Genomic DNA, 27,396 nt, shown 5'->3' on the forward strand with positions numbered 1-27,396 from the left:
TATTCTCTTCAAGGCACCCCCTCCCTTTAAGCCCCCGAAACTCAAGCGGCAGAACGACAGCTGGGCGCGATGCGCCTCGACCGACGGCTACGTCCGGCGCGTTTGCGAGAGCCCTTTGGGCGCTCCGGGTCCGCGGCCGCCTCAGCTCTGCCTCCTTCCTGAGGCACCAGAGGTCGCTCACTCTCTTAAAGCCTCTCCGCGCGCCATCGCCCGCTCACACTTCTCCGGCGCTCTGCCCGTGTCCGCGTGGCGCCCGCAGCCCCCGGAGCTCTCCCGAGAGGCGCACCCACCCGCGCGCGCGCGCGGCGTTTCCCGCCCTCTCCTCGCGGTGACGGAAAGCGACCTAAAAGCGGGGACTTTTTTTTTCTTTTCCTCTCAACTTTCCAAAGCCCGCGGCGGGTCCCATCAGCTCCTGCCTTCCTAGCGCCTCTTTTTTTTTTTTTCTCCCTCTCTGGAAGGAAGTTCCCGAGAGAGGCTTTCACCATTGCTTCCAAAGGAGAAGCCGACTTCCTAGCCCTGGCCGCGTCCAGGCTGAGCCACAAGAAGAGGGTGATCGGGGCGGCCATCGGGGTGGCCATGGTCCTGGTGCTCCTGATCGCCATCCCGCTGCTGGTGCACAGCTCGAAAAGCGGCGGCCACTACGAGATGCTGGGCAGCTGCAAGATGGTCTGCGACCCCTACACCGCCCAGACCCACGGGGCAGCGTCGGCCGAGTCCAGCCAGGAGCTGGCCGTCATCTCTTCCCCTCCCTACTTGCAAGGGGGCAAGGGGGAGCCGGGCAAAAGAGGCAAGTCGGGGATCAAAGGCCCCCCGGGGCCCCCCGGCCCCAAGGGCCCCCCCGGGGAGCCGGGCAGGCCGGGCCTCCCCGGGCCGCCGGGGCCGGGGCCGGGGGGCTACGTGCCCCCCTATTACAACCCCAAGATCGCCTTCTACGCCGGCCTCCGGAAACCCCACGAGGGCAACGAGGTGCTGAAGTTCGACGACGTGGTCACCAACGTGGGCAACTCGTACGAGCCCGCCAGCGGCAAGTTCACGTGCCCGCTGCCCGGGATGTACTTCTTCACCTACCATGTGCTGATGAGGGGCGGGGACGGCACCAGCATGTGGGCGGATCTGATGAAGAACGCGCAGGTAAGGCAGCCCCGCCCCGCCACACACCTGGACTCCACCAGGTCTGCTACGTTTAAGACCCATTTCGCGGGCCCTGGCTCTCCCCTAAATTGAAGTTACCTGAGAGTTTAGGTTTGGGGTTTTTTTTTTTTTTACCACTCCCTCCTAAATAATAACTCTTAGGAGGGGACGCTGAAAAATTCTCAGCCCAAACAACAAAGTTGGGCCAGTCTCCATCGAGGGCTACACACTTTAGTTCAGCGATTTCCACCTTTTTGTTGTCGTTGTTTCGTTCCGTATTTGCCGACGGAACGAAAAAAAAAAAAAAAAAAGTGGGAAATCGCTGGACTAAAGTGTGTAGCCCTCGATGGAGACTGGCCCAACTTTGTTGTTTGGGCTGAGAACTTTTCAGCGGCCCCTCGTACTAATTAAGAGCATAAGAATTGCCCCACTGGGACAGATCCCGTCAGATCACTGGTCCACATCTTAATTATTAAAGTGACTTACAGAGAGTTATTATATACAGTTACAGATCCCATCAAGCCCAGTATCCTGTTTCCAACAGATCCCTAGTATTAAAACTGATTTTATGCCGCTTATCCGGTGGATTTTTCCAAACTTAACCTCTAAGCCCGCCCCCCACCCCCTCCATACACCTCTATAATCCCGACCCACTTCTGATGCCAGCCCGCGGTCAGAAAGTTCAGGGGGCAACTGATTAATGAAGGTACTATCGGGTTTCTGATACACGTATATATGTGTGATTAGAACGCGCACTGTGGGATACGTATTGCGCCTTTTCTTAGCCTATTGTATTTCCAGGCTCGATTGGAAATTTTTATGAAATCCTAAGGGGCACGCTTCCCAAAACGCACCCGGGTGTAGGCTGACTGCTGAGCCCACGGGGAACCTTCGTGCTTTCAGGCGGAGTCTGGCAGAAAGTTTGGGACTTTCGGGGGTTTCTACAGGTTGAGGGAGAAGCGGCGGGATCTGGGCTGGGCAGCATCTCCAAAGTCGGTGAGATTCTCAACTTCCAAAGAAACAAAAGGGGTCTGCGAGGACAGCAGCAAAAAGACAGACGAGAACAACTCTTTCTTTTTTTTTTTGGCCGGCATTTATAGTAGAAACTGGAAATTCTCAGCCTTCTCTTTGTCTTTTTGTATTGGTTCTTTTTCTGCTACATAAAGCCCCTTCTCTGCTAAACAGAGATACATTTTAAATATGTGTCTGTGTTTTCTGAGCAGGTATATTAGAGCACACCTAATGTATATTTGTATTATTGCTAAGAGAGCCGTGTCTGTTACAGGATTTTTTGGGGGGGTTGAATTGTATACTATCTATCTATACTCGTATATAAACATATAGATACTTAAACATCTGCCTATCATGTATTCAGAACAGGAAAATCATTACTGTAGTCGAGAGACGAGTCCAGTAACAGACACGACTCTCTTAGCAATAATTCAAACCTACATTAGCAAATCTATCGATGTTTGAACACTATGCTTTCGTGTTCTTCTAACAAACCAGTCCCCAACACACCCCTCTGCCCTGCAAGAAGTTTTCTAAATATTTATGTAGAGTTAAATAGCATTTCCTGCTTCCTTGTGGAACTGTATTTTCTTTTTGAAAGCATTTTAATCTTTGGCAACTTGAAGCAGGGACATAATGAAACACCACCATAAAGGAAGCGTCTTCCAAAAGAAAAGCATCTCTGTGTGTGTATGAATATAAGTTAATACGAAGGTGGTTTGAAAAGTTTGGTAAAAAAAAAAAAAAAGCAAGTTAAACAACCTAGTCTCCATCGAGGGTAGGCAGTGAGTTTCCAGTTTGTTTGTTTTTCGTAAGTTATTTTTTCCTTCAATATGAAAAAACTGGAAACTTGCTGGACTAAGAACCTACCCTTGATGGAGACTAGGTTGTTAAACTTGCTTTTTTTTTTTTTTTACCAAACTTTTCAAACCACCCTCTTTGTGTGTGAATATATATATGTGTGTGTGTGACATAGTCTACCCATGGTATAAAGCGTTGCACTATGAATCTCACATATTGTACTGATGTGGAAGAATTAAAAGAACGAGTTTTAGTGTGTACTGTATAAACACAAAAACTAATTCTTTTAATTCTTCCACATCAATACAATATGTGAGATTCATAGTGCAACGCTTTATACCATGGGGTAGACTATATCTAAATTCTAAGTTAAAAAATTATTGCACTACCTGTACCTTTTTTTTTTTTTTTTTTTCTTTGTAGGGAGGTGTATTTTGTTAAATTGTCAATAACTAATTCCGTTCTGTGGGTTTCAAATTCTAGTTTGGCAAGAAACCCGCATTTACAGTCTTCACTAGTAGGACAAAAATTATTCCCGAGTAATGCGTCCCACTCTCCTGACATATGTGTATGAACTATTTCTTTTTATTTCTAGGTAATAGACCCTACATGTCTTCAAAGGGGACTTTGTGTTCTCTCTAGGAGAAAGGACACATTTATATCAGAAGATAAAAGTGGTAAACAGGCTGATAATGTTCAAAGTGCACAAACATTTAAGAAAGACAGACAGAAAGCTATAAATCAAAATAATTTTAATGATATTGAAAGCATACATATGCATTTATGATGATGATTTACACAAAAATACTAGCACTCCGGGAGTTGCTACTTTTTCATCCATTTTACATATCTGGAATTTTCTGTCAAATTCCAGCGTGCCAAGTATCCCGCTGCATTTCGTTTTATGTTCATTTTCAGTTTGGTGATGCTCCCGCTTCGCCACCCCCACCATAACCCGACTCAAGCCTTCTGCTACTGCCGAAACTCTTTCGTTCCGTTGCCCAACTCGAGTAATTAAGGAAGCTCCCTGCCTCTGCCTCTGTCCTCAGCAAGCTGCTTGCCATCCCTATTTTACATTCTCATCCCTGGAGGGCAGAAGGGCAGCTCCACCGGGATTTGCAAAAAGGAAAACCAAAGCCCCAGTTTAACAAAGCCGGGGGTGGGTGGGTTTCGTCTATTCTTCTTTGGCAGCTACCCAAGCACTGCTGTCTTCTGGCCGCCTCCCTTCGGGGATGGCTTCTGCCCCTCGCCCTCCCAGGGGAGTCTGGTAAGCCTCAAGCAAAGAGTCCATTCATCTTTAAAAGGGGTTCGAAGCTCTCTCCGAATAACGCTTGCCTTGGTTGTTAGGAAGTCCTGGATTTTTCTATAACGTCATAGCAAAAGTGTCCAAAGAAGTCACTGTCATCAAAAGTACCGATGAAATAGAGACAGCATGGAGCACTTCTGGGGGTGGGGGTAACAAAATCCCCCCTCTCTCTCCAGCCCCTATACCCAGACATGGGACTCAACTTTTCAGAATGAGTGGGGGTGCTAAACCCAATGGAAATTACCCTTCCCTGGATACAAAGAGTTTGGTCAATTTTGGGGGTGCTCAAGCACCCACAAAGCTGGCTCCTATGCACCCAGAGATTTCCAAAGAGTTAAAGCATGCCTTACAAACCTGTAGAACAGCTCTGAAAGGACAACCACTGGAGGAAAAAAAACCAACCCTAAAACCCCAACTGTTGTGCATTAAACCGAAACCTGGAACCTTGTAAATGCCAACCTGTAATATAGGAAGTCAGTAGTTGAAAGCCTTGTGCTGTTTAGTGGGGGCTACAAATACACTTCCTTCTCTGTGCTTTACTCCCTGCAATTATAAATCTGCACGTTTCTCCGCTTTCTATCCCCCCCACCCCACCATCGTAAAAAAAATTGTGATTCATATTTTAAGTGTTCTTTTGCATTCATCCCATGTGCCGCTGGAAAGCAAAAATGAAGAAACCTTCCCTGCCGTGTGAGAAATGATTCTTGGTTTATATGAGGCATTTTCTCTGTCCTTGCTGGACTTTTAGTGTCAATTCTGGGATAATAGAACAGACAGAAAGCAGTTCGCAAAATGCATTGCCTTGGAGCAGACTTAATTCAGAGGAATAAGAGCAGCAGGTTAGTTGGCTGTCTGGTAAACAGAGAAGGGGGGGAGGTAACTATGAAACCGGCGAATTGATCCAGAGGGATATCTATGGTGTTAATATGTCAGGGTTAATTTTATCCTTCCAAACTGTGCATCTCCCCTGAGCTCTGGGGGTCACGGCCTCCCGCACACGCTTGCGTCTCCCCTCCCTCAGCTATCTCACACCGATGCGGCTTTTTAATGTATTATTTATGTGGGGCTTGCCTACCTATAAAGCATGACTAGGCAGTAGCCTAGGGCACCAACCCCTGGGGGTGGAAGGAGCAAAGAGGAGCTGCATGCAATCTAAGCAAAATAATAAGTTCTGACAGCCGCACAAAGTCAAAGAATGCCTCAGCCTATAGTTTCAAGTGCCTCAAGTGCAACATGGAGTGATACAAAGATCTTATAATAATCTTTGCCTTTTCAATCCCTTTCCTTATAATTCCTAACATTCTGTTTGCTGTTTTTGCTGCCACTGCAAGGTGAACTGGGCAGGTGTTAAAATGTTCCCTGGGGGCTCAGACCCAGAGTGAATTTCCAAGTGACTGCTCTGCATCCCTCCCTCTTCTGGGACTGTCTTCTACCGTCTTGCTCTGATCCATTTCCCCGGACCCCTTGTCATGGTTTACATAACCTTTAATATGATAAAGAGAGATGGGACTTGATATACTGCCTTTTCTTTGTGTGGTTACAATCAAAACAGATTACATATCTTAGACGGGTACTTATTTTGTGTCTGGGGCACTCAAGTGTTAAGTGACCTTGACCAGAGTCACTAGGAGCTGCGGTGGGAATTGAACTCGCAACCTCAGGGTGCTGAGCAACTACTTTAACAACTAAGCCACTCCTCGGTGTTCAAGAACTTCCATCTTTGAGGTGGCTGCATGCACACCCCTGAGGTGCTGGAACTGTACAGTCCATTTAGGGGCCGGAGACTGAATAAAACTGAACTGAGATATTGTACTAATTAAAATTCCTCGTTGTAGGAGCTTGCCCGTGTTCATGTTCTTTAGAGGGAAATGAGGGGTGTGGAGAGTGGTGGCAGACAGAGGGAGAGGGAGGGGCTGCAGAAGCTGCTGTTCTGTAAAGGGGCTTTAGCCAATAAATTGGCAGAAAAGGGATTTTGCAGTCCCTAAGAAAGACCAGCCTGGCCTCCCCTGATATTTCATTTTGCATAGGCTGCTTTTACAGGGTCTTTGGGGAGAGGGAAGGGGGGTTTCAATAGCAGCTATAATAACAAAGCACTTTTAAGTTCCACTGTGGCTAAGGCACTTGACGGTCTCATCCACTATTTCTTTGTAAAAAAAATATCCTTCATCTCATCTTAACAAAGGCACACAAGTGATCGTGAAAAAGAAAGAAAAGAATACTCCAAGAGTGGGGGTCACAGTCACAAGATGCAGGGTCACAGGATATACAATTACAGAGTTATAAGGTGCAGGGGGCCACCAGGGTTTAGGGGGTCACCTGATCACCAGGTTCAGTGTTACAATTCAGATGCTGCCATCCCTGGCTCCATTTCCCTTGAGTCAAGGCTCCTGATCCAATCGCAAGCAGTTCAGGACAAGAATTCAGAAATTCCAGCATTATAATGCATTAGTATTGTGAATTCAAATGTTGCCATGAATCTAAATTGTATCGCTTTAGTTATTTTGCACAAGATTCATAACAATTAGCAAACTAGGAAAATACGGAAGGTGAAAGCTCACGGGCAGTACTGGCATACCAGGGAAACAAGAACAGTCCGTGAGGGGTGAAGAAATGTACAGATGTGCTGGCCTGCAGAACATCTCCTTTACCGCTGACAACCACACCCGTATCGTCTGGGCTGGAGTAATGCACATTGTGGCCCCCTAAGCTGTAACAATTAAGAGGCTGCCCTCAGTTAAGCAGGAAATAAAATCTAAGTTTAATAGTTTTCCAAGCTATGTTCCACATTAGGAGTCGCCGCCCAAGAAAAAGATGTGTGTGTCTCTGAGGACAATACATTGACACTTTTTGTAACATAGTAAATGACAGCAGATAAAGACCTGAACGGTCCATCCAGTCTGCCCTGTAATCATATGCATTTTAATTTCATGATGAAATTAAAATGTCGTCTTTCTTTGTTATTTCTGGGCCATGGACCTTGGAAGTCCACCCGGTACTGTCATTAGGTTCTAACTACTGGCGTTGCTTTTGAACCTCACTCCAACCTATCCAAATCCTCTCCTTTGTGGGATTCAGACCATGAAAGTTATCGCTTTCATATTCTGGGATGGGCAGACTAGATGGGCCATTTGGCCTTTATCTGCCATCATGTTTCTATAAATAGTAGTAGATCCTCTGTGTTCATCCCATGCTTTTTTAAATCCCATCACCATTTTCCTCTCCACCACTTTCCTCAGGGGAGGAATTTCATAACATTACTCTTAAGTCTACCACCTTTCAACCTCAATTTATGTCCTCTAGTTTTACCAATTTCCCTTCTATGGAAAAAATGTGGTCCTATATTAAATACATTTCAAATATTGAAATGTCTGTATCATATCACCCCTGTCCTTCCTCTCCTCCAGAGTATATATGTTGAGGTCTTCTAGTCTCTTCTCGTACTTCTTTTGGTGCAAAATAGAGAATGACACGGTGACGGTTTACCCGCGGCCACCGCATTTAAGCCGCGGGTCACCGCCGAAAACGGGGAAGAAAACTAGCAGTCGCTGCGGTGACGGGGACAAGGCCATTCATCGACCGCGGAAACGGTGAACAGGTTTGTCCCCGCGGGCCAATGTACCCCCTTCTAGGAACCGCTATTTACCTGTGTTTCACCGCTCCTCGCTCGTCCGGCCAGCAGGCCTGCCTCCGTCCAAATGAGGCGGGCCCGCCCCTCCCCTCCCCTGCCTCCCAATGGCCTCCCCTAAGATCGCCGACAGGAGGGTACCCAACCCCTCCTGCTGGACCCCCCCCCCAACGAACCCTCCCACCCCGGAACCCCCTTAGTCTTACTTTCCAAGTTGGACCGGACAGCTCCTCGCTCGTCTGGCCAGCAGGCCTGCCTCCGTCCAAATGAGGCGGGCCCGCCCCTCCCCTGCCTAACCCACAGGATCCTAGGGCCTGAATGGCCCAAGCACCTAAGGCCCCTCCTATAGCGGGAGTGGCTTTAGGTGCCTAGACCAATCAGGCCCTAGGATCCTGTGGGTTGGGCAGGGTAGGGGCGGGCCCGCCTCATTTGGACGGAGGCAAGCCTGCTGGCCATACGTGTGAGGAGCCGTCCGGTCCAACTTGGAAAGTAAGACTAAGGGGGTTCCGGGGTGGGAGGGTTCATTGGGGGGGGGTCCAGCAGGAGGGGTTGGGTACCCTCCTGCCGGCGATCTTGGGGGGGGCCATTGGGAGGACCGGCAGGAGGGGTTGGGTACCCTTCTGCTGCGATTGTCGGGAGGGCCGTTGGGGGGGTCTACAGGAGGGGTTGGGTGCCCTCCTGCCGTGATCGCTGGGGGGAGGGGAGACTTGCAGCCGTAGCCGCGGTCACTATGCTAATCACGGCAGCATTTAAAGTACATGTCGTGTTTGTTTTTGCATTGCTAGCCCCAGGGGTGGTGGAAGATTAGTGATTGAAAAACTGTATGAAAAATAACTATTTTAAATTTAGTGATCAAAATGTGTCAGTTTTGAGAATTTATATTAATTAATTTTTTCTCTGCGTGTTTTGTTTTTGTATAGTTATTAACTAATATTTAACTAAGTTTTAAAGTTTTAAAGAATGTTTCCTTTATACGTAAATAAAGAAAAGTGAATGGGATTGCAGTGGCGGTGACGGGGCGGTGAATGGGGTGGCAGTGGCGGTGACGGGGCGGTGAAGAGGATGGTGAGACGGGGACGGGGCGGTGACGGGGATGGTGAGACGGGGACGGGGCGGTGACGGGGACCAATTTTTTCACCGTGTCATTCTCTAGTGCAAAACCCATATCTAGACCACATGAAGTCTTCTTATATCCTTGGCCAGATATGGCCTCCAAAACTGAACACAATATTTCAAGCGGGGCCTCACCAACGACCTGTACAGGGGCATCAACACCTCCGTTCTTCTACTAGTTATGCCTCTCTTTATGCAGCCTAGCATCCTGGCTACAGCCACTGCCTTGTCACACTGCTTCATTGCCTTCAGATCCTCAGACACTATCACCCCAAGGTCTCTCTCCCTGTCCATGCATATCAGCCTCTCACCTCCCAGCACATAGGTCTCTCTTGGATTTGTACTCCCTAAATGCATCAGTCTGCACTTCTTTGCACTGAATTTTAGTTGCCAGACATTAGACCAGGGGTAGGGCACTCCGGTCCTCGAGAGCCGTATTCCAGTCGGGTTTTCAGGATTTCCCCAATGAATATGCATTGAAAGCAGTGCATGCGAATAGATCTCAGGCATATTCATAGGGGAAATCCTGAAAACCCGACTGGAATACGGCTCTCGAGGATCGGAGTTCCCTACCCCTGCATTAGACCATTCTTCCAACTTTTGAAGATCCTTTTTCATGTTTTCCACTCCTTCTGGAGTGTCCACTCTGTTACCAGTCTTGGTATTATCAGCAAAAAGGCCTTCTAACCCTTTGGCAATATCACTCACAAACATATTGAACAGAATCTGTTCTAACATCGATCCTTGAAGTACTCCACTTCCTTCTTCAAGCAAATTCCATTAAGCACCACCTTCCGACAACCAGTTTCTAATCCAGTTCACTACTTTGGGTCCTAACTTCAGCCAGTCAAGTTTGTTCAAAAGTCTCCTATGAGGACGTGTCAAAGGCTTTGCTGAATTCTAAGTAAATTATATCTAGCCCACTTCCTCGATCTAATTCTCTGATCACCCAGTCAAAGAATTCAATCAGATTTGTTTGGCACAATTTACCTTTAGTAAAGCCATGGGCTCCTTTTACTAAGGTGCGCTAGCATTTTTAGCGCGCGCTGCACCATGCTACACGCCAAGGACTAACGCCAGCTCAATGCTGGCGTTAGCGTCTAGCGTGCGCTAAAACCACTAGTGCAGCTTAGTAAAATGAGCCCTATGTTGTCTTGGATCTTGTAACCCATTAGATTCTAGGAATTTCACTGTTCTCTTCTTCAGCAACACTTCCATTATTTTTCCAGTAACCAAAATGAGGATTACTGGCATGTAGTTTCCAGCTTCTCTCTGTGATCACTTTTGTGAAGAGGAACCACATTCGCTCTTCTCCAATCCCACAGAACCACTCCTATTTCCAGGGATTTATTGAACAGATCTTTTAAGTAGAGCCACCAGAACCTCTTTGAGCTTTTTTTTTTTTAAATAAATCTTTATTAATTTTCAAATGTTAACAGTGCCATACAATGAATTTAAACATAAACACTACACAGAACGCACTTTAAATACATAATTCAAAAAATATTTTCTCCCCCTTCCTCCCCAAAATTAATAGAAGAAGTACATATTTAATTTCAATAATATAGATAATTAAGTATAGCAAACAATAATACATTCCCCTCTCCCCACCCACCCACCCTGGATGTGTAAGGAAGTCAAATAAAAGGAAAGGTACATGACAGTTATTGTGACTCAATAAATGCACACCATTTTGAATGCGTTACTATATCCCAAACATTCTGCGTTCATTCTTTCATACTTGTAACTGGAACATAGGTTTGCCCACCAGAAAGTGTAATTCAGTCAATCATAACTCTTCCAGTTACGTGTAACCATCTGGATGGCTATTGCCATCATTATCAAGAAAAGCCCGCTTTTATGTCGATCCAAAGGTTTAATATGTAATAGAGTACCACAAATTATGGCTGAGCTCCTTCAATATCTTGGGATGGATCCCATTCGGTCTCCAAGTTGTTCATAAACACTTTCTTCCGTGAACGGCACGGTGTCCGCTCCATTTTCATGTGTAATTTTACCTGCCCATCGCAGTCCTCCAGGATTTTCTTCCTTGAAGACAGAACAGAAGTATTTGTTTAGCACATTTGATTTTTCCTCATCGCTCCCACATAGCAGTTCATAGCTTCTTTCAGTCTCGCAAGTCCATTTTCCGACTTCCTTCTTTCACTAATATACCTGAATAAAATTTTATCATCTTTTTCTTTATTTCTAGCCATTTGGTCTTTTGCCTATGCTTTTGCCAGATGTATCACTCTCTTGGATTCTTTTAATTTTAACCGGTATTCCATTTTGTGCTCCTCTTTTTGAGTATTGTAATATTTCATGAATGCCAACTCTTATTTATTTTCTCTGCCACTAGTTTGGAGAACCATATTGGTTTCCTTTTTCTCTTGTTTCTATTTACTTTACTTACATAAAGGTCAGTAGACATTTTTATTGGTTTTTTTCAACTTGGACCACTATTTTTCTACTTCCCTTATGCCCTCCAATCCTATTAGCTCTTTCTTCAGATACTCCTCCATTTACTAAAGTCCACACGTTTGAAATCCAGGACTTTTTGTGTGGCCACCCTTTAGTTGTTATAGCAAACCAAACTGTTTGATCACTACCGCCCGCTACCACCCACTTGGACATTAGAGACACCAAATCCTGAATCGCTTTTTCCCCGATTGGTTCCGTCACCATTTATCTAAGCAGAGCCCCTTAAAGGTCATCCACTATCTCTACTTCTTTCTGATTTTGCGGACTTGAAAACTTTATAATCCACATCTGGCAGGATTTAAATCACCCAGCAACAGCACCTCTCCTTTCTTCCCCAGCTTTTGGATATCGGCAACAAGATCTTTATCAATTTCCTATGCTTGAGTTGGAGGTCTGTGGACAACACCCATGTAGATAGAAGTTCCTTCTTCTCTTTTCAAAGCTATCCATATTGCTTCTTATTTCCTCAGGCTCCCTCCATTTCAGTCGCTTGGATATTGGTCTTTACATAGAGACCTACTCCTCCACCTTTGTGACCGTCTGTCCTTCCTAGAAAGATTATAGCCCATTATGTTTCTGTCCCATCCATGGGAATCGCTAAACCTTGTCTGTGATTGCTACGATATCCAATCTGCCTCTAACATTAGGGCTTGCAGATCACGATTTTTGTTAACTAGACTGCGAGCAATTGTGCTCATTGCTTTCCAGCTACTTTTCAGTGGCAATTTCATTTTTTGTTGAGTCTCACTTCCTGTTGCCTTACTAACAACTGTATTGCTAATATTGTTGTCCGCATTGCTATTTTTTTTTTAGGTATTTATATACTACCTATCAAATTATCTAAGCAGTTTACAATCGGGTACTCAAGCATTTTTCCATATCTGTCCCGGTGGGCTCACAATCTGTCTAATGTACCTGGGGCAGTGGAGGATTGAATGACTTGTCCAGGGTCACAAGGGAGCAGTGTGGGATTTGAACCCACAATCTCAGGGTGCCAAGGCTAATGCTCTAACTACTACACCACTCTTTCCTCCTATCATTACCACCATCACGTCTTGTCTATTGCTGGGGGTGGCCACCATAAGTGTCCTGCATAAATATGTTACCTCCACCTTCTAGTTTCAACACCTAGAAACATTATGCGGTGACAGTCAAAACAGCAAACAGAATGTTAGGGATTATAAGGAAAATAATAGAAAAGACAAAGATTATTCTAAGTCTGTATCGCTCCATGTTGCACTTCACCTTGAGTATTGTGTGGTCTTAAAACATTAGCATATGGATCTGGAATGACAGTTGCCCATACAGCCCTACCCCCACCTCTTTGTTACCCTTAAATTGCCAGTGCTCCTTCTATCCTTGTCAATATAAAGCTTTAGACAAACCTGAACAATAGAGACTAGAATAATTAGGCAACAGAGCTGGCCAGCTTTGTTTATTGAGGAAATACAATTGAATAAACAATTAAAACCTCCTGAACTACAAACACAGTAGAACTTGAAAAGGCCAATTATGGTCCCCTGGTCCCACCATGTCAGCTGGAGCCTGGGGGTTGGCATGAACCTCCATGCTCCCATGTTACCTGACACAAAGTGTAACCGCTCACCTGAGCACACTTCCAAATAACCGCTCATCACCTGATGAGCCAAATACGCTGTAGCTTGGGATTACCGCCCTAGGCCTGTAAAACATACAGCCCCCCCACCCCCCACCCACATACACACTCGGCAAAGCTGTGACCAAGTGTCCCGGGGATAATCAACCTTTCAACATACAGACAAATCCCCACAGCAGATCCAATCCTGCAATGGATAAGTGCGCTGGATTCCTTGCATCAAGCCATCTCTATCTAGGAATGATGTCCAACCACTAAACACACAGCCAGATACCATGCAAATATAAGGCACAGGTCACCTTTGATAGAATCCATTAACATTTCCTATGCTAAAATGTGTAGTAAAAGGTTACAGTCAGTAAGCATGCCAAACTGTAACAGACTCCACTGGACACTATGAAAGCCTACACACCCCAACTCGGAACTTTTCCGCTAATATATCACTATTCCCCCTGCACCCTTATCTCTCACCTATCTTGTAGCACTGACCAGGCCTCCGCCACTGTATGAACCTGTCTTGTCGCACTCCCCACCGTCAGTGCTAAGGCGAATGTGTAAAGTCACCGAAATGAGGCCCTCTCTGTGGAGATAGGTGGTCACCGTTTGCATATCCTTCCGCTTCCGCAAGGTGGCAGCCGCCACATCCTGATAAATGTCCACCCGCAAATTATTCCATTTGTAATCCCTCTGCTTCCGCGCTGCATGGAATATTTCCTCCTTCACCCGAAAGCTGCCCAGGCACAGAACAATATCATGGGGTAAATTGGATTTAGGGCGCCCCAAAGCTTGATGCGCTCGTTCTATTTCTATTTCCGGCACCCGTCCCTCACCTGCCAGTGCACTAGTGAGGACATCTGTACAGATGTCCAAGGCTGTCTGGCGGGCATCCTGATAGGCACTTTCTTCCAGCACTCCCCGGATCCGGAGATTACACCGCCTGGATCTGTTTTCCAGATCTTCCAGCTTGTCCCACATCGCCAACTCCTCCGCACACACTCATGCCACAGCCTGCTGCACTGTTATGATGTCCTCTTTCACGGTGTGCCTCCACCGCATCTTGCCTTTTTACCAGCTCTCCCAGGTCCTGCTTTAAGTCTGTAACTGCGTTTGTGAATCATGGCGCAGGGACTGCATTTCTTTATGAATGTCCAGGAACAAATCTTTCAGGGAGTCCGGCGTCTCCAGGGAGCCCCCCTGCACACCACTGCCTGGCCGATCCTGGAGCTCCATACCACCCCCCAGAGCGGCCTCTGACCCCGCCAGCTTGGCTGCCTGCATCAGGCTTACTCCTGCTGCCTTTGGGGCTCCTTGCTTCTTTCCTGCGAACCCGTAGCTGTCCAACTTTCTCCTCATGGACATCCTATGTGTCTGGTAGCCAGTCATGGAAGGTCGGGGGTCGCAGGTACAGCTATTGGGGTGGTTGATGCTATTGTTACAGCGACTCCACTGGAGCCCCACTCAGGATCTCCTCCTCTGGAACAAGTCTCCAGTGCACTCTCCACTCCACCACCCCGCTCAGGTGTTCTCCGCTAACATTCAAGACCGACTAAGGCTGTGCTTGGGCTGGAAACTGGTGCCAGAGTCTCTTCCGTTTGGCTCTTCTAACACCAAACTGCGCCTCAGCTCCTCACCACCTTAAAAAAAAAAAAAAAATCCCACAAGCCGCCTGCAAAACACTCCGGATCTCCAGCAACATACCCCATTGTTACGCCACAATGTCCACCAACGACGAGATATCCAGCACTCCAATCTGATAAGGCAGTTTTGGGGCCAGGGCCTGCACTCAGCGGAGCTACAAATGGCGTCGAGTGATCTACCGCTCGAGTCTGGGAGGTGAAAGCTTTCAGGAGACGGTTTCCCTATGGAGCCAGCCGGGGGTAGGGGAGAATGCACAAAACAACACGAAGGGAGTACGAGGCAAAGGGCTAACTCAATTTAGCAGTGGGTACAGCACCGGAACAGCGCGATCATTCGTGGGAGGAGCACAGAGCCTGTCATTCAAGCGGCTATGAGGAATTGCTCTCCCCCAAAATCTGGCTGCTAATCTCCGTGATTTAGGGCTGCATATTCGCTCCGGTGAGTGCTACAGTCTGCTTACTAAGTCCCGATCATGATTTACTTGCCGTCCGCTGCTCAGCGCGCCGTCAGGGAAGAAGCAAGCCCTGCAGTCGCACATATACCATGTGGTCAGCGGGCCGACGAGCCGTCTCCCAGTTGCAATCCAGGTTTATCCTTTGCGCTCTCTTTTCTGGACGCCTAACGAGGAGGTTCAGAGCCTCAGCCAGCAGAAGGTAAAGCGGGATATTTAGCGGCTGAAGACGGAGCCTCCGTTCTAGGCTGCCTTCTTCATCGATGATGTCACTTCCTCCCCCACACTTTTTTTAATGGGGTCAGATTTTGTGCATGTGACGCCCAGCTGTCGGGGCTTTCCCTGCCAGGTCTGTACATGTGTCAAAGTCGCTTTTCCAATAACTGATAGGGTGGGATTATGGCAGACCTCTGCAAAACTAAATTTATACACAAAGTCATTTGAACGTTGATCGCTGTTTTCAAATCAGACAATTAATTGGGCCCTAGGTTTGTTTTTAAGATGGCATTATTAACCGCACTCAATTATTTTGTACAAATAAATTTAGCCTGTATCATTGTATGTGTTTCTGCAGTTTCCTTGTTTTTGTTACAAGATCCAAGACAACATAGGGCTCCTGCTGGGTCTTAGGTTTAAGCTCGCAGAGTGCTTCCTAAGGGACGGGCTCTTTTTCAATGGGATCATCCTTTACTACTTGGAAATTGTGTGTCTGTTGGCTACTGAAGGGGTGGTTATGCTGCGTTTTATTGGTTCCTACCATTGCGCACAATCTACTTCAGAAAATGGAGAGTCTGACATTACTGGGGGTAACCACAGATGAATCGGGGCTTCATGATGCATATTACGTCTGTTATTTTCCTTAACATGTACTGGGGTAAAGATAAGGAACTTGCTAATGCTTTAACTTATTCTTAGTTCTGCAGTTCGTTGATTGGAGCCGGAGGCATAGGAGGCAGGACTGGAGATCCCAGTTCCTCTGTGCAGATGGCGTCCACTCTGCTGGTGGGATGTTAAGACATTCAGAGGCCCTTCTATTAGGCCACACTACATGGTGGGCTTTATGAGTTTTGGACCTTTTGTAGGGGCTAGGTGGGAGTTCCAGCTCAGTGCCCGATACCTGGTTAGCTGATTTGTAATGGAATCCAATCCCTTGGGGTCTGCCCAAGGGATGATGGCAGATCAGCTGGTGAGCCCAGCTTGTGAGTTTTGGCGCTCTCTGTGATGGGGAGGGATTACCCCTGCGCAACCAGATGGTAGATTTCCTAGCACACCTGATCTGCTATTAAATGGTAGTAGGTTTGCCTACCGCTGCTCCTTCTTAGGTGAGCTTGTTTAAGGCAGTGTTTTTTCACATGCAATCTCAGGTGCATGGAGAATCAGGGAACTGTTGGTTTTCCCCCCCCCCCCTCATATTCTCAGTGTTCCTCCCCAGTTTGGAACTCAATCAGTTTGCTTCAGAGTGACCACAAGTGCTAGGATGGTAGGGCAGTCAGATGACAGCATATACAGTAGAGTTTAAGGTGACGGTGGGGAGTGCGACAAGACGGGTTCATACAGTGGCGGAGGCCTGGTCAGTGCTACAAGAACTAGGTGTTCCTAACCTTCCTGAGAGGGGAACTGCTGGAGAGCGAGGGGAGGAGAGAGCTGGACCTTCCGGATGGTGACGACGGACCAGAGGAGCAACGGTGCGGAGTTCTGGGAGCAGTGAGCCTCTGGGACAATCCACGTGAGAGGGTTGTTGACACCATTGGACTTAACTGTTGGCCTGGATGGCTTCTGCTGTTCAGAGGCCGTGGGGTCTTTAATTGGGAGGTGGGCGGTGTGTGTGTGTGCTGGGTGAGTGTGTTTTTGGGAGGGTTGGAGAATAGGTCGGGGAGTCTGTGTGTGGAGGGGATTCGGGAGGAGGGCCAGGTGATATAGAGGGCAGCTGCCAGCATGGGGCCTGCATGGTGGGCCTGGACAGTCTGTTGCAGTCTGGCCAGGGGGTCTATTATGGGGGGCTGTGCTGTGGTTATGTACTTGGTGAGTGCTGAAGGGAGGGACGGAGGTTCTGTTGGTGAGGGTTGTTTGCAATGGGGACCCGGGTGGAGTGTATTGCATATATTTGGTATATATATTTGGGGTGGTGGGGGTGTGCATTGGGGTGGCTGGGGTAGTGGAGTTGCTTCTTCCTCACGGGATCTTGAGATCTGTTTGGATGGTCTCGAGATGCAGTTTTGGGTTGGGGACAGGGGGAGGGGGATGTTAGGGGGGGAGGGGGGAAGATGGGTGGTGGGGGAAGGCTTGGGAGTTGGGGTGTGTGGGGGAGATAGTACTCTCTGCCTAGATGTGGTACTGGATGGTCAGCTGATGCTCTGGTGGGGCCTGGTCAGGGGCTGGGGTGGCCGGGTCCCAAGGGTACTAATGGTGGAGTATGTGGAGTGGTTAGTGACAGTGGATCCTGGTTAACTTTGTAACTTGGAATGTGGGGGGGATAAATTCCCCATTAAGCGCTCCAAAATTTTACAACACTTACAGCGCCATAAGGTGGATGTGGCCTTTCTCCAGGAGACCCATTTGACTGATCTTGAACATACTAAATTGAAGCAATGGTGGGTGGGTGGGGGGGTGTTACGGCTTCTGCGAAGGGGAAACACAGGGGGGTAGTGATTCTGTTCCATAAGGGCCTCCTAGACAATTTACAAATTTTGGCTAAGGATGGGGAGGGCAGATGTGTGCTCTGTCGAGGGGTGATTGCGCAACAGGACATGGTATTTTGCCGTGTCTATGCTTATAATGAAAGTGACCCGGAATTCTATGCTAAATTGACCCGCTTGTTGTTGCCCTTCGCCCAGGTCTCCCTGATTGTTGGAGACTTTAATGCTGTTCGTGATTCTAGTTTGGATTGCACGGGGACAGAGGGTGCTTTACGTCGGGCAGGGGAGAGGGAGCTCCAAAAATTTAGTGATAACCTGGAGTTAATCGACCCCTGGAGGGTACTGCAAAGCACCGAGAGGGATTACACCCATATGTCCCGGGCGCACGGTATGCAGTCCCGCGTAGACTATATTTGGGTGACGGAACCAGTGTTTCGAAAGCTGGAGCGGGTGAATTTAGGTCCACATACAATCTCTGATCACGCCTGGGTTCAAGTGACGTGGCAAGACATAGGGGTGCCTCCGGGGAAGTGGCGCTGGGTATTTCCGCTTGCATTGTATGGGGATCCGAATTATAGGGAATGGTTGTTGGGTACATGAAACGACTACAAACGGCATAATGTTCACGCGGAAAGTGACCCCATCTTATTCTGGGAAGAGGCGAAGGCGGTGTTGAGGGGGGATACCCTTAGTTATAGTAGTCATGTAAAAAAAGCTCGAGATAGGGAAATTCTACGTTTAGAGAGGGACGTTGCTAGGGCCCGGAGGAGGTATGGCCAGTCTGGCGACACCATGCACAGACAGGAGTTGATGGAATATCAAGTGGCTCTCAATTCCCTACTACATCAGCGGGCACTCAGATCCCTCCCTTACTATAAGTACCAGCTGTATAGATATGGGAATAAGGGGGGGTGGAGAGAACTATTGGCCCGACTGGTTTCTACCAGGATGAACCCACATAGGGCTCAAGCCTTGAGGAACAAGCAGGGGGAGAGAGTTACAACCGACCCGGAGATCAAAGACATATTTTTTCGCTATTTTAAGAACCTCTATGCCCCCCTGTCAGAGGAGGGAGTAACGGTGGGGCCCTATTTGGATGGGTTAACGTTGCCCCGTATCTCTGAAACAGACAAGGAGCGTCTGAATGCACCAATAATGCTGAAGAAAGTGTATTGGGCAATAGGGAACAGTCCTCTGCTGAAGGCACCGGGTGAGGATGGCTTGCGCAATGAATTTTATAAAATCTTAGGTGAGGAGATCATCCAGCCGCTCGCTCGGATGGTTAATATCATGGTTGGCGCAGAGGCTTTACCGGAGGGTATGAACACGGCATGCATATTGATGTTGCCTAAAAGACCCCGAAAAAGCGGGCTCCTATCGTCCTATTTCCTTATTGAATATGGAGGTTAAAACTGTTAGCGAAAATCATGGCAAATCAGATGGCTGTTGTGCTTCCCTCACTTATCCACAAAGCTCAGGTGGGATTTGTGAAAGGACGAACCATAGCCAAAAATGTAAGAAAATTGTTGCTGTCTTTGCGGGCGGTGTGCAATCTCCCGTCTGTGCTGGTTAGCTTTGATGCCGAAAAGGTGTTTGATAGGGTGCAGTGGGATTTTCTTTATGATAGTTTAGCGGCCTATGGTTTTTTTGTATTGGCGGTGCGAGCATTGTATGCTCTTCCACAGGCTAAATTGGTGTTGAAAGATTTTGAAACAGACCGGTTCCCGATTTCTAGGGGGACGAGACAGGGTTGCCTCTTATCACCGTTGTTGTTTGTGCTTACATTGGACCCCCTAATTCGGGATATATATGCAATGCCATCTATATGGGGGATTGACATTGAAGCTACTTCTTTTAAGTTATCGGCCTTTGCTGATGATATCTTAGTACACCTTACAGATCCTTTGCCCTCCTTAATAGCCTTATTGGAATTGATTAAAGAATATGGTGACTATGCAGGGTTCTGCTTAAATTTGGAAAAATCGGAGGCATTAGCATCCTCTGCGGCGGTTCAGGCCTTATGGGGGAATGGGTTTCCGTTGACATGGGCGCCGGGGCAGTGTACTTGGGGACTTTGATGACCATGCAGATTCCCCTTTTGTATCGCCTTAATGTGGAAAAGCTCTTGCTGGATACCTGGAGGGCATTGCCTCTTTCTCTGATGGGGCACATTTGCTTAGTTAAGATGTTTATCTTTCCCAAATGGCTGTATGTTTTGCAGACCCTGCCGTTGTGCTTGCTGAAGAAAGATTTGTCGAACAATAATAGGGAAATATACAATATTGTGAATAACTAACAATTTGTGTATTACTAAATTTCACAGTTATTATATCTATATATTCTATTCATTGATAATTTTGTATTAAAATTCAGATAAGTACAAATATAGTATCTGAATAAGTTCAAGTTCATTCAGGGAGGGTCGGGGACAGGTGGTTGCAATGATGGTCCCCTTGTTAAACTCATTGTAGTGACTTCACTATTTATTGGGTTACAGGTCTGAGCACATCACCGCAATAATTTTAATACAAAATTATCAATGAATAGAATATATAGATATAATAACTGTGAAATTTAGTAATACACAAATTGAAGAAAGATTTGCACATTTTTTATAAGGGGATTACTCGTTTCTGTTGGGCGGCCAAGAAACCGAAAGTGCAGTTGTCTCAGTTGCTAGGGAATTGGCTTGGGGGGGATTAGGATTACCGGATGTGCGGGTCTATAATTATGCGTGTTTGCTTCGCCATTTGGGAGATTGGGTGAATATGACCAGCAGCTACACCCCTCTTCAGATGGAATGTGAGTTTTTTGCTCCCTATGATGTGTTTGCGTTATTACATAGTCCCCGGAGGGCATTGCCCTCTTCTATCCAACCCAGTGTATTATTTAGCACATTGCAAGTGGCCTGGCGTTGGCTTGTACAAGCCCTGGGAGGGGATCCAACGGTCACTGATCTCTTGCCATTGCGGGGTAATCCGGCATTTCCTCTAGGTAGGGAATCCAGGGAGTACCTGTCTAGGGGAGTGAGAGGAGTCACAAGTTTAGAACATATTTTGGGGGTTGATGGGGAGATGTTGACCCGTGCAGATTTGCTGGCTAAGGTCGGGGGAGGCCTGGGGAGTACAATTCGCGTGTCATCAAGTGGAACATTATGTGGGATCCCTCGACAGAGCACAATTGCGCATGCATTTGGGGGCCAGGCTGCGGGAGTTGTTTGCTCGGGAGGAGGGGGTGTCCCTCTCGGTGTCTAGCATTCATGCTAGTTTGCAAGAGTTACAACCAGCCAAGGACTACCAGATCATCCGGGAGAGGGAATTGCAGATTAATTTTGGGACATTGGGATGTAGCCCGTACCTTGAGGGCAACGCCTGTGGTGACCCCATGTGCTTGGTTGCGAGAAACATATCATAGGGTGACCTTATGCACTTATTACACTCGTACACAGTTGTATTACAGTGGAGGTCTCCCTACACCACTGTGTCATAAATGTGGGAAGGGAGGACACACTTTGGGACATGCCTTTTGGTCCTGTCCCATTATTCAGCGCTTCTGGAGGCGTATAATCTCTTACATGTCAAGGTTAATTGGGAGAGCCTTGCGCAGTACTCTGGCCCACTTTGTCTTGGATTTTCCAGAGGCTTATGGCCATTTGCCTAGGGGGCATCGGGCTTTGTGTAGGAAGATGAGTTTATTGGCCAGGAAATGTATTCTTCAGTGCTGGATGATTTTGGCATTGGCGGAACCATTTGCATCAGTTGGCCATCTGGGAGGCGCGGGATGCCGGAGGAGCTAGGAAGCGAAAGATGTTGTTCTTGAATATCTGGGAGCCATATCTGCAATCTTTGCATCCAAAGGGACGCAGTGCAGTTTTAAGAATGGGTGTCCTAATCTGGGCGCACTATCTAAAGGGCTGGGAGAGCAATGGTGAGTACTGGTGGGGCGGGGTGGAGAGTACCACTGGGGAGGGGAGGGGGGTTTGGGGAAGGGAGGTGGGGGGTGTATTGAAAGGTTCTAGCACTTAGTCACGGATATGGGGTTAGGTGGGGGGAGGGGTGGTGTGGCATCTTTAGGGCTCATAAGAGTCCAGGGCCTCGGAGTGGCTAGTTTCCGCCCCTTTAGTCTCGCTTGCCCTATGTAGAGTAGGAAGGGGGGAGTTTGGTTGCTGTTACTCTTCTTTTGTACAGGCTTGTTATATTATTGTATATGATGCATCATTGTTTGTACTGTGCACCTGTGGGGTGCACTGGAGTTATCTTTACTGTTGTTTGCATCAATAAAAATTGTTTGAACATAGTAACATAGTAGATGACGGCAGATAAAGACCCAAATAGTCCATCCAGTCAGCCCAACCTAATTCAATTTAAATTTTAAAATTTTTTCTTCTTAGCTATTTCTGGGCAAGAATCCAAAGCTTTACCCGGTACTGTGCTTGGGTTCCAGCTGCCGAAATCTCTGTTAAGACTTACTTACTCCAACCCATCTACACCCTCCCAGCCATTGAAGCCCTCCCCAGCCCATCCTCCACCAAACGGCCATATACAGACACAGACTGTGCAAGTCTGCCCAGTACTGGCCTTAGTTCAATATTTAATATTATTTTCTGATTCTAAATCCTCTGTGTTCATCCCACGCTTCTTTGAACTCAGTCACAGTTTTACTCTCCACCACCTCTCTCATGAGCGTATTCCAGGTATCCACTACCCTCTCCATAAAGTAGAATTTCCTAACATTTCCCCTGAATCTACCACCCCTCAACCTCAAATTATGTCCTCTGGTTTTACCATTTTCCTTTCTCTGGAAAATATTTTGTTCTACATTAATACCCTTCAAGTATTTGAACGTCTGAATCATGTCTCCCCTGTCTCTCCTTTCCTCCAGGGTATACATATTCAGGGCTTCCAGTCTCTCCTCATACGTCTTCTGGTGCAAGCCTCCTATCATTTTCGTCGCCCTCCTCTGGACCTCAAGTCTTCTTACGTCTTTCGCCAGATACGGTCTCCAAAACTGAACACAATACTCTAAGTGGGGCCTTACCAATGACCCGTACAGGGGCATCAACACCTTCTTCCTTCTACTGACTACACCTCTCTTTATACAGCCCAGCATCCTTCTGGCAGCAGCCACTGCCTTGTCACACTGTTTATTCGCCTTTAGATCTTCGGACACTATCACCCCAAGGTCCCTCTCCCCGTCCGTGCATATCAGCTTCTCTCCTCCCGGCATATACGGTTCCTTCCTATTATTAATCCCCAAATGCATTACTCTGCATTTCTTTGCATTGAATTTTAGTTGCCAGGCATTAGACCATTCCTCTAACTTTTGCAGATCCTTTTTCATATTTTCCACTCCCTCTTCGGTGTCCACTCTGTTACAAATCTTGGTATCATCTGCAAAAAGGAACACCTTTCCTTCTAACCCTTCAGCAATGTCACTCACAAACATATTGAACAGGATTGGCCCCAGCACCGATCCCTGAGGGACTCCACTACTCATCTTTCCTTCCTTCGAGTGACTTTCATTAACCACCACCCTCAGGCGTCTGTCCGACAGCCAGTTTCTGACCCTAAAAAAAAGTTGTGCTTCCCCCCCCCAATGATGGCCCCTGAAAAAAAGAGAAGCAGGAGAAATGCCCTCTTCCTCCTGCCTTGGAAACCCAGATCCCCCCAACACTCCCAAAACAACCTCCCATAAAGATCATGGCCACCCGCCCCTCCCTCACCCCCCCAAAGATCATCAGCAGGATAGATGCACACTCCCTCCTGCCTCGGCCACCAAGACCCCTCAATCTGCCCCCAAACCTTATAGTGAAGAGAGCAGGAGGGATGCCCAGTCCCTCCTTCCCTGCAGGCCCGCCTCTCCAAAATGGTAGGCCTTCCCCTTTCCAGTGCATCCTAGAGAGGCAAGACTGCAGGGCAGGAGGGATTGGATATTCCTCCTGGTGTCTTCTAAACGATGTTAGGGCATTGATTGGAATGTTTGTTTTAATATTAATGACCTCATTTTAATACTAATGAGGTCGTTTGCATGGCAGAGTCGGAGGCTGCAATGAACACACAGAAAAGCCCACGGTGAGCCATCGTGTACATTGGTCGGTAAATTACATCCGACGCTAAGCTGGTTTACCAACATTCATTAGATGCACGGTGAATTTAATGCATCCAGGCCATGGTCTGGATTCAAAGACTGCCAGTATATTATGTGTGACTTAAGCCTCTACATTCTAGTCACTTACATTTAGGAACCTGATAATCCAAATGTTTTCTCTTCCTTTGTTCCCCTATTTCCCTCACTCTAAAACATGCATTTCTTTGTCCCAGAGCTCTCCAAGTAATGGCTTCCAAATTGTTTGATTCTTAAAAGTCATGCCACTGCTTTAGTCCCTCTTTTAGAAGTTTCTGTTTTATAAGGCAGGGGGTCCTCCAATCCAGTCTTCCCCATAACTCAGCCTGTTTTTAGGAGTTCCACAGTGAATATGTGTGAGATCTATTTGCATACAATAGAAGCAGTGAATTTAGGAGGAGAGTGTGGCGCAGCTACAGCCTCCGTCCCCTGAGGTTGTGGGTTCAAACCCATGCTGTTCCTTGTGACCCTGGGTAAGTCACCTAATCCCCCCATTACCCCCTATATATTAGATAGAGTGTGAGCCTGCTGGGACAGAGAGGGCAAAATGTTTGCGTAAACTGTTCTGAGCTCCCTTGGGAGAATAGTATAGAAAATGGAATCAATAAATAAGACTGGCTTTGAGGACCCCTGTTAGTTCTGTGGGGTCTGCAAGATCCTCTTTTTTAACCTCAACCTTTGCTGGCTTCTTTTCTGTTGGTGGTTGGGATTGCTGTTACTCAATACTGGAGTCTCACCCTAGTTCTTCCTTTTGTGGTGCCCAGCTTTTCTGCACCCCCAGGTCTACCTGGAGGCCCCACGGAGTTAAAGTGCATGGCCTTAAAAAGAATGTGGCCGTGATGTGGGGTCTGCAGAGATCCTCATTTTAATGCCCACGGACCTCACGGTTTCCGCTCACCCCGAGATGAGCAGATTTTTAAGGGCGTGTGGCTAAGATCCTTGCAGGCCATGAGGTCCACATTTTACCCAGTCCCCTGATTTATCTACCATGTTCAGTACCTTTGCAATGGCCTTGAATAGATCACAGTAATTCAAGCTAAAAAAAAAAACTGTGTTCAGGAAAACCAAAAATCTAAAAGGAAAGGCAAGAGGGAGAGATATCTGTATGCTTGGCAGAAGAGAATCAGGAGCTGATAGGTTTACTCAAAAATGTGTCCTCAAGACTTACAGAGGGTGGATTTGTCTCACTTCTTCCATGTAGACTGCTGCTGCCCAAGCAAAGAAAGCAAAACTACCAATTCATTCAATAGGGTAAAGCCAAGATTGCCTGTTCCTTATGACATGGAGGCAGCTGGTAATGTTCTGTTTGCTGTCTGCCTCTGCCCCAGCCCAAGGGTGATGCTGCTTCTGCATCTCTACTAAGAACAAGAATAAAGCTGAGTGTGGTCATTGCTGATTCTGTCTAGAACAAGGGTGATGCTGCCTGTGCCTATTGCTCCTTCTCCCTTCTTTGTCCTGCAGGTCCGAGCCAGTGCCATCGCGCAGGACGCAGACCAGAATTATGACTACGCCAGCAACAGTGTCATTCTGCACCTGGAGGTGGGCGACGAGATTTACATCAAACTGGATGGGGGCAAGGTTCACGGGGGCAACACTAACAAGTACAGCACCTTCTCAGGGTTCATCATTTACCCGGACTGAACCGCCTCCCCTCCGGCGCTTTATGGATGGATCGCTCCACACCTTTGTTTGCTGCAGTCAATAAGTACTGTTTCTAACCCTATTGCTAAGCCAGGCTGAGGTGCAGAAGGCAGGCGCTACCCTGCTGAAGGGCTCGCAGGAGACATTTTCCTAGGGTCTGCACTGAAGGAGGTGACACGGGCAGACCATAAACCTAGACCTCCAATGTGTGCAGGGGGGTGGGGGGGGGGCTTGTATTTTATTCTATTCCTGGATGTAGTGAGACAAGGCACAACATGGTATTCCAAAAGTTGCTGTTCTTCAGGGCTGCTCTGTTGAACTCTGGATTGGGGGGAGGGGAGGGAGGGAGAGGAGGATAGGGGTAGGCAGCAAAAAAACAGACCTAGCATTAGAAATTTCATGTACCTCAGCCTGTGCCAAATGTGGAAACAAAGAACATTTCTCTTCTCACTTCTCTTCCTAGCCACGGTATGGGGGCCACCTCTTGCATCCACCTGCTTAAACACAAAAAACAAGTATTGGGGAAGCTTTCTGTATCCCTTCCTTGACAGGTGTGGGATCAGAGCTCTCTTCCAGCCCTCCTTACCGATCCCAGAAAAGTACGAGGCCAGTTCTTTGTCCCTTCCCCCTATTGCAGTGTCTCTCAAACTGTGTGCCGCGGCACAGTGGTGTGCCCCAAAGAGATTCCAGGTGTGCCACAAGCGTCCAGAATTTTACTTTATTTTAAAAAATTTCCTTCATAAGTATACACTAGAATAGATTACATATACATCATGTATGCAAGAGTCTGTCAATGTTATTAGTGTGTGTGTCCATAAGGATACAACCACCCAGACAAGCATCATTCTTTGATATGATTGGTCCTTGAAAACTAATGGCAAGTCATTTTAGTTTTATTTTTTTATGCAGTAGTTATCCTAATATGAGCAACAAAGCAATCAAGGCTTTGTTACCATTTGGATCGTCTTATCTTTGCGAATTTGGATTTTCAGCTCTGACAGAAATTAAATTGAAAAAAATAGAACCACTGTAGATGGAGAATGATGAAATGTGTGTTTGCTTGTCCACTATCAAGCCGCATTTTGAGTTAATTTGCACACAAAAACAAGCACATCCATTGCATTAATTAGCAGTTCTTTTCTATCTACTTTAGTCTCACCGTTGTTACAATTACCTATATATAGCTTAAAGTACTTTAAATAAATAACACTCAAATTTAATATGTTGGTTTGGGAATTTTAAAATTTCAATTATAACTGTGCCACAAAAAAAAAATTGCTCCGTTTAGCGTGCTGAAGCTTAAAATGTTTGAGAGACACTGCCCTATTGGGAGTCATGTAGACACTCACCTGTAGAGCAACACTCGGTTACATTTCTGTCCGGCTAAATGTATCTAAATTTGGCCCAAAAGTCTAATCAGTTTTTGCACATTTCTTTCTCTTCCACTTTAATTTACTTTATAACATTTTATTGAAGGAAACAAGAAAATATACAATAATATAATACAAATAGATATGCATTACGATTAAATTCACAATAATGATATTTCCATACATATTTCTATTCATTCCTCCAAAATATATCTCCATATGACCAATTTCAACCCCCCCTACACCCCTTATTCCCTTCCCCATCCCCCTTCCCTACCCCATTCTTTTTATTTTATATTCAATTTATTACATTGTAATACATTTCCATATAACCAATTCCATCCTATTCATACACCCCCCCCAGTTCCCTCCCCCCCCCCCGAATGGAAGGTGACAGAAAATACTAAGTATTGGGAAGCAATGAATGTTTCCAAAGCTTCAGTGTAAAACATTA

At 46.8% G+C, this 27,396-nt stretch overlaps 1 protein-coding gene across 1 annotated transcript; it reads left to right on the forward strand.

Moving 5' to 3' along the window:
- C1QL4 (complement C1q like 4) lies at positions 1-25,779 on the forward strand. Its single transcript, XM_033938666.1, has 2 exons — positions 1-1,131; positions 25,393-25,779. Exons 1-2 carry the CDS (start codon positions 577-579, stop codon positions 25,570-25,572), a joined length of 735 nt encoding a protein of 244 aa, XP_033794557.1. The 5' UTR covers positions 1-576; the 3' UTR covers positions 25,573-25,779.
- The last annotated feature ends 1,617 nt before the right edge of the window (positions 25,780-27,396 follow it).

This window comes from Geotrypetes seraphini, chromosome 3 (assembly GCF_902459505.1).
Source record: "Geotrypetes seraphini chromosome 3, aGeoSer1.1, whole genome shotgun sequence".
Lineage (NCBI taxonomy): Eukaryota > Metazoa > Chordata > Amphibia > Gymnophiona > Dermophiidae > Geotrypetes > Geotrypetes seraphini.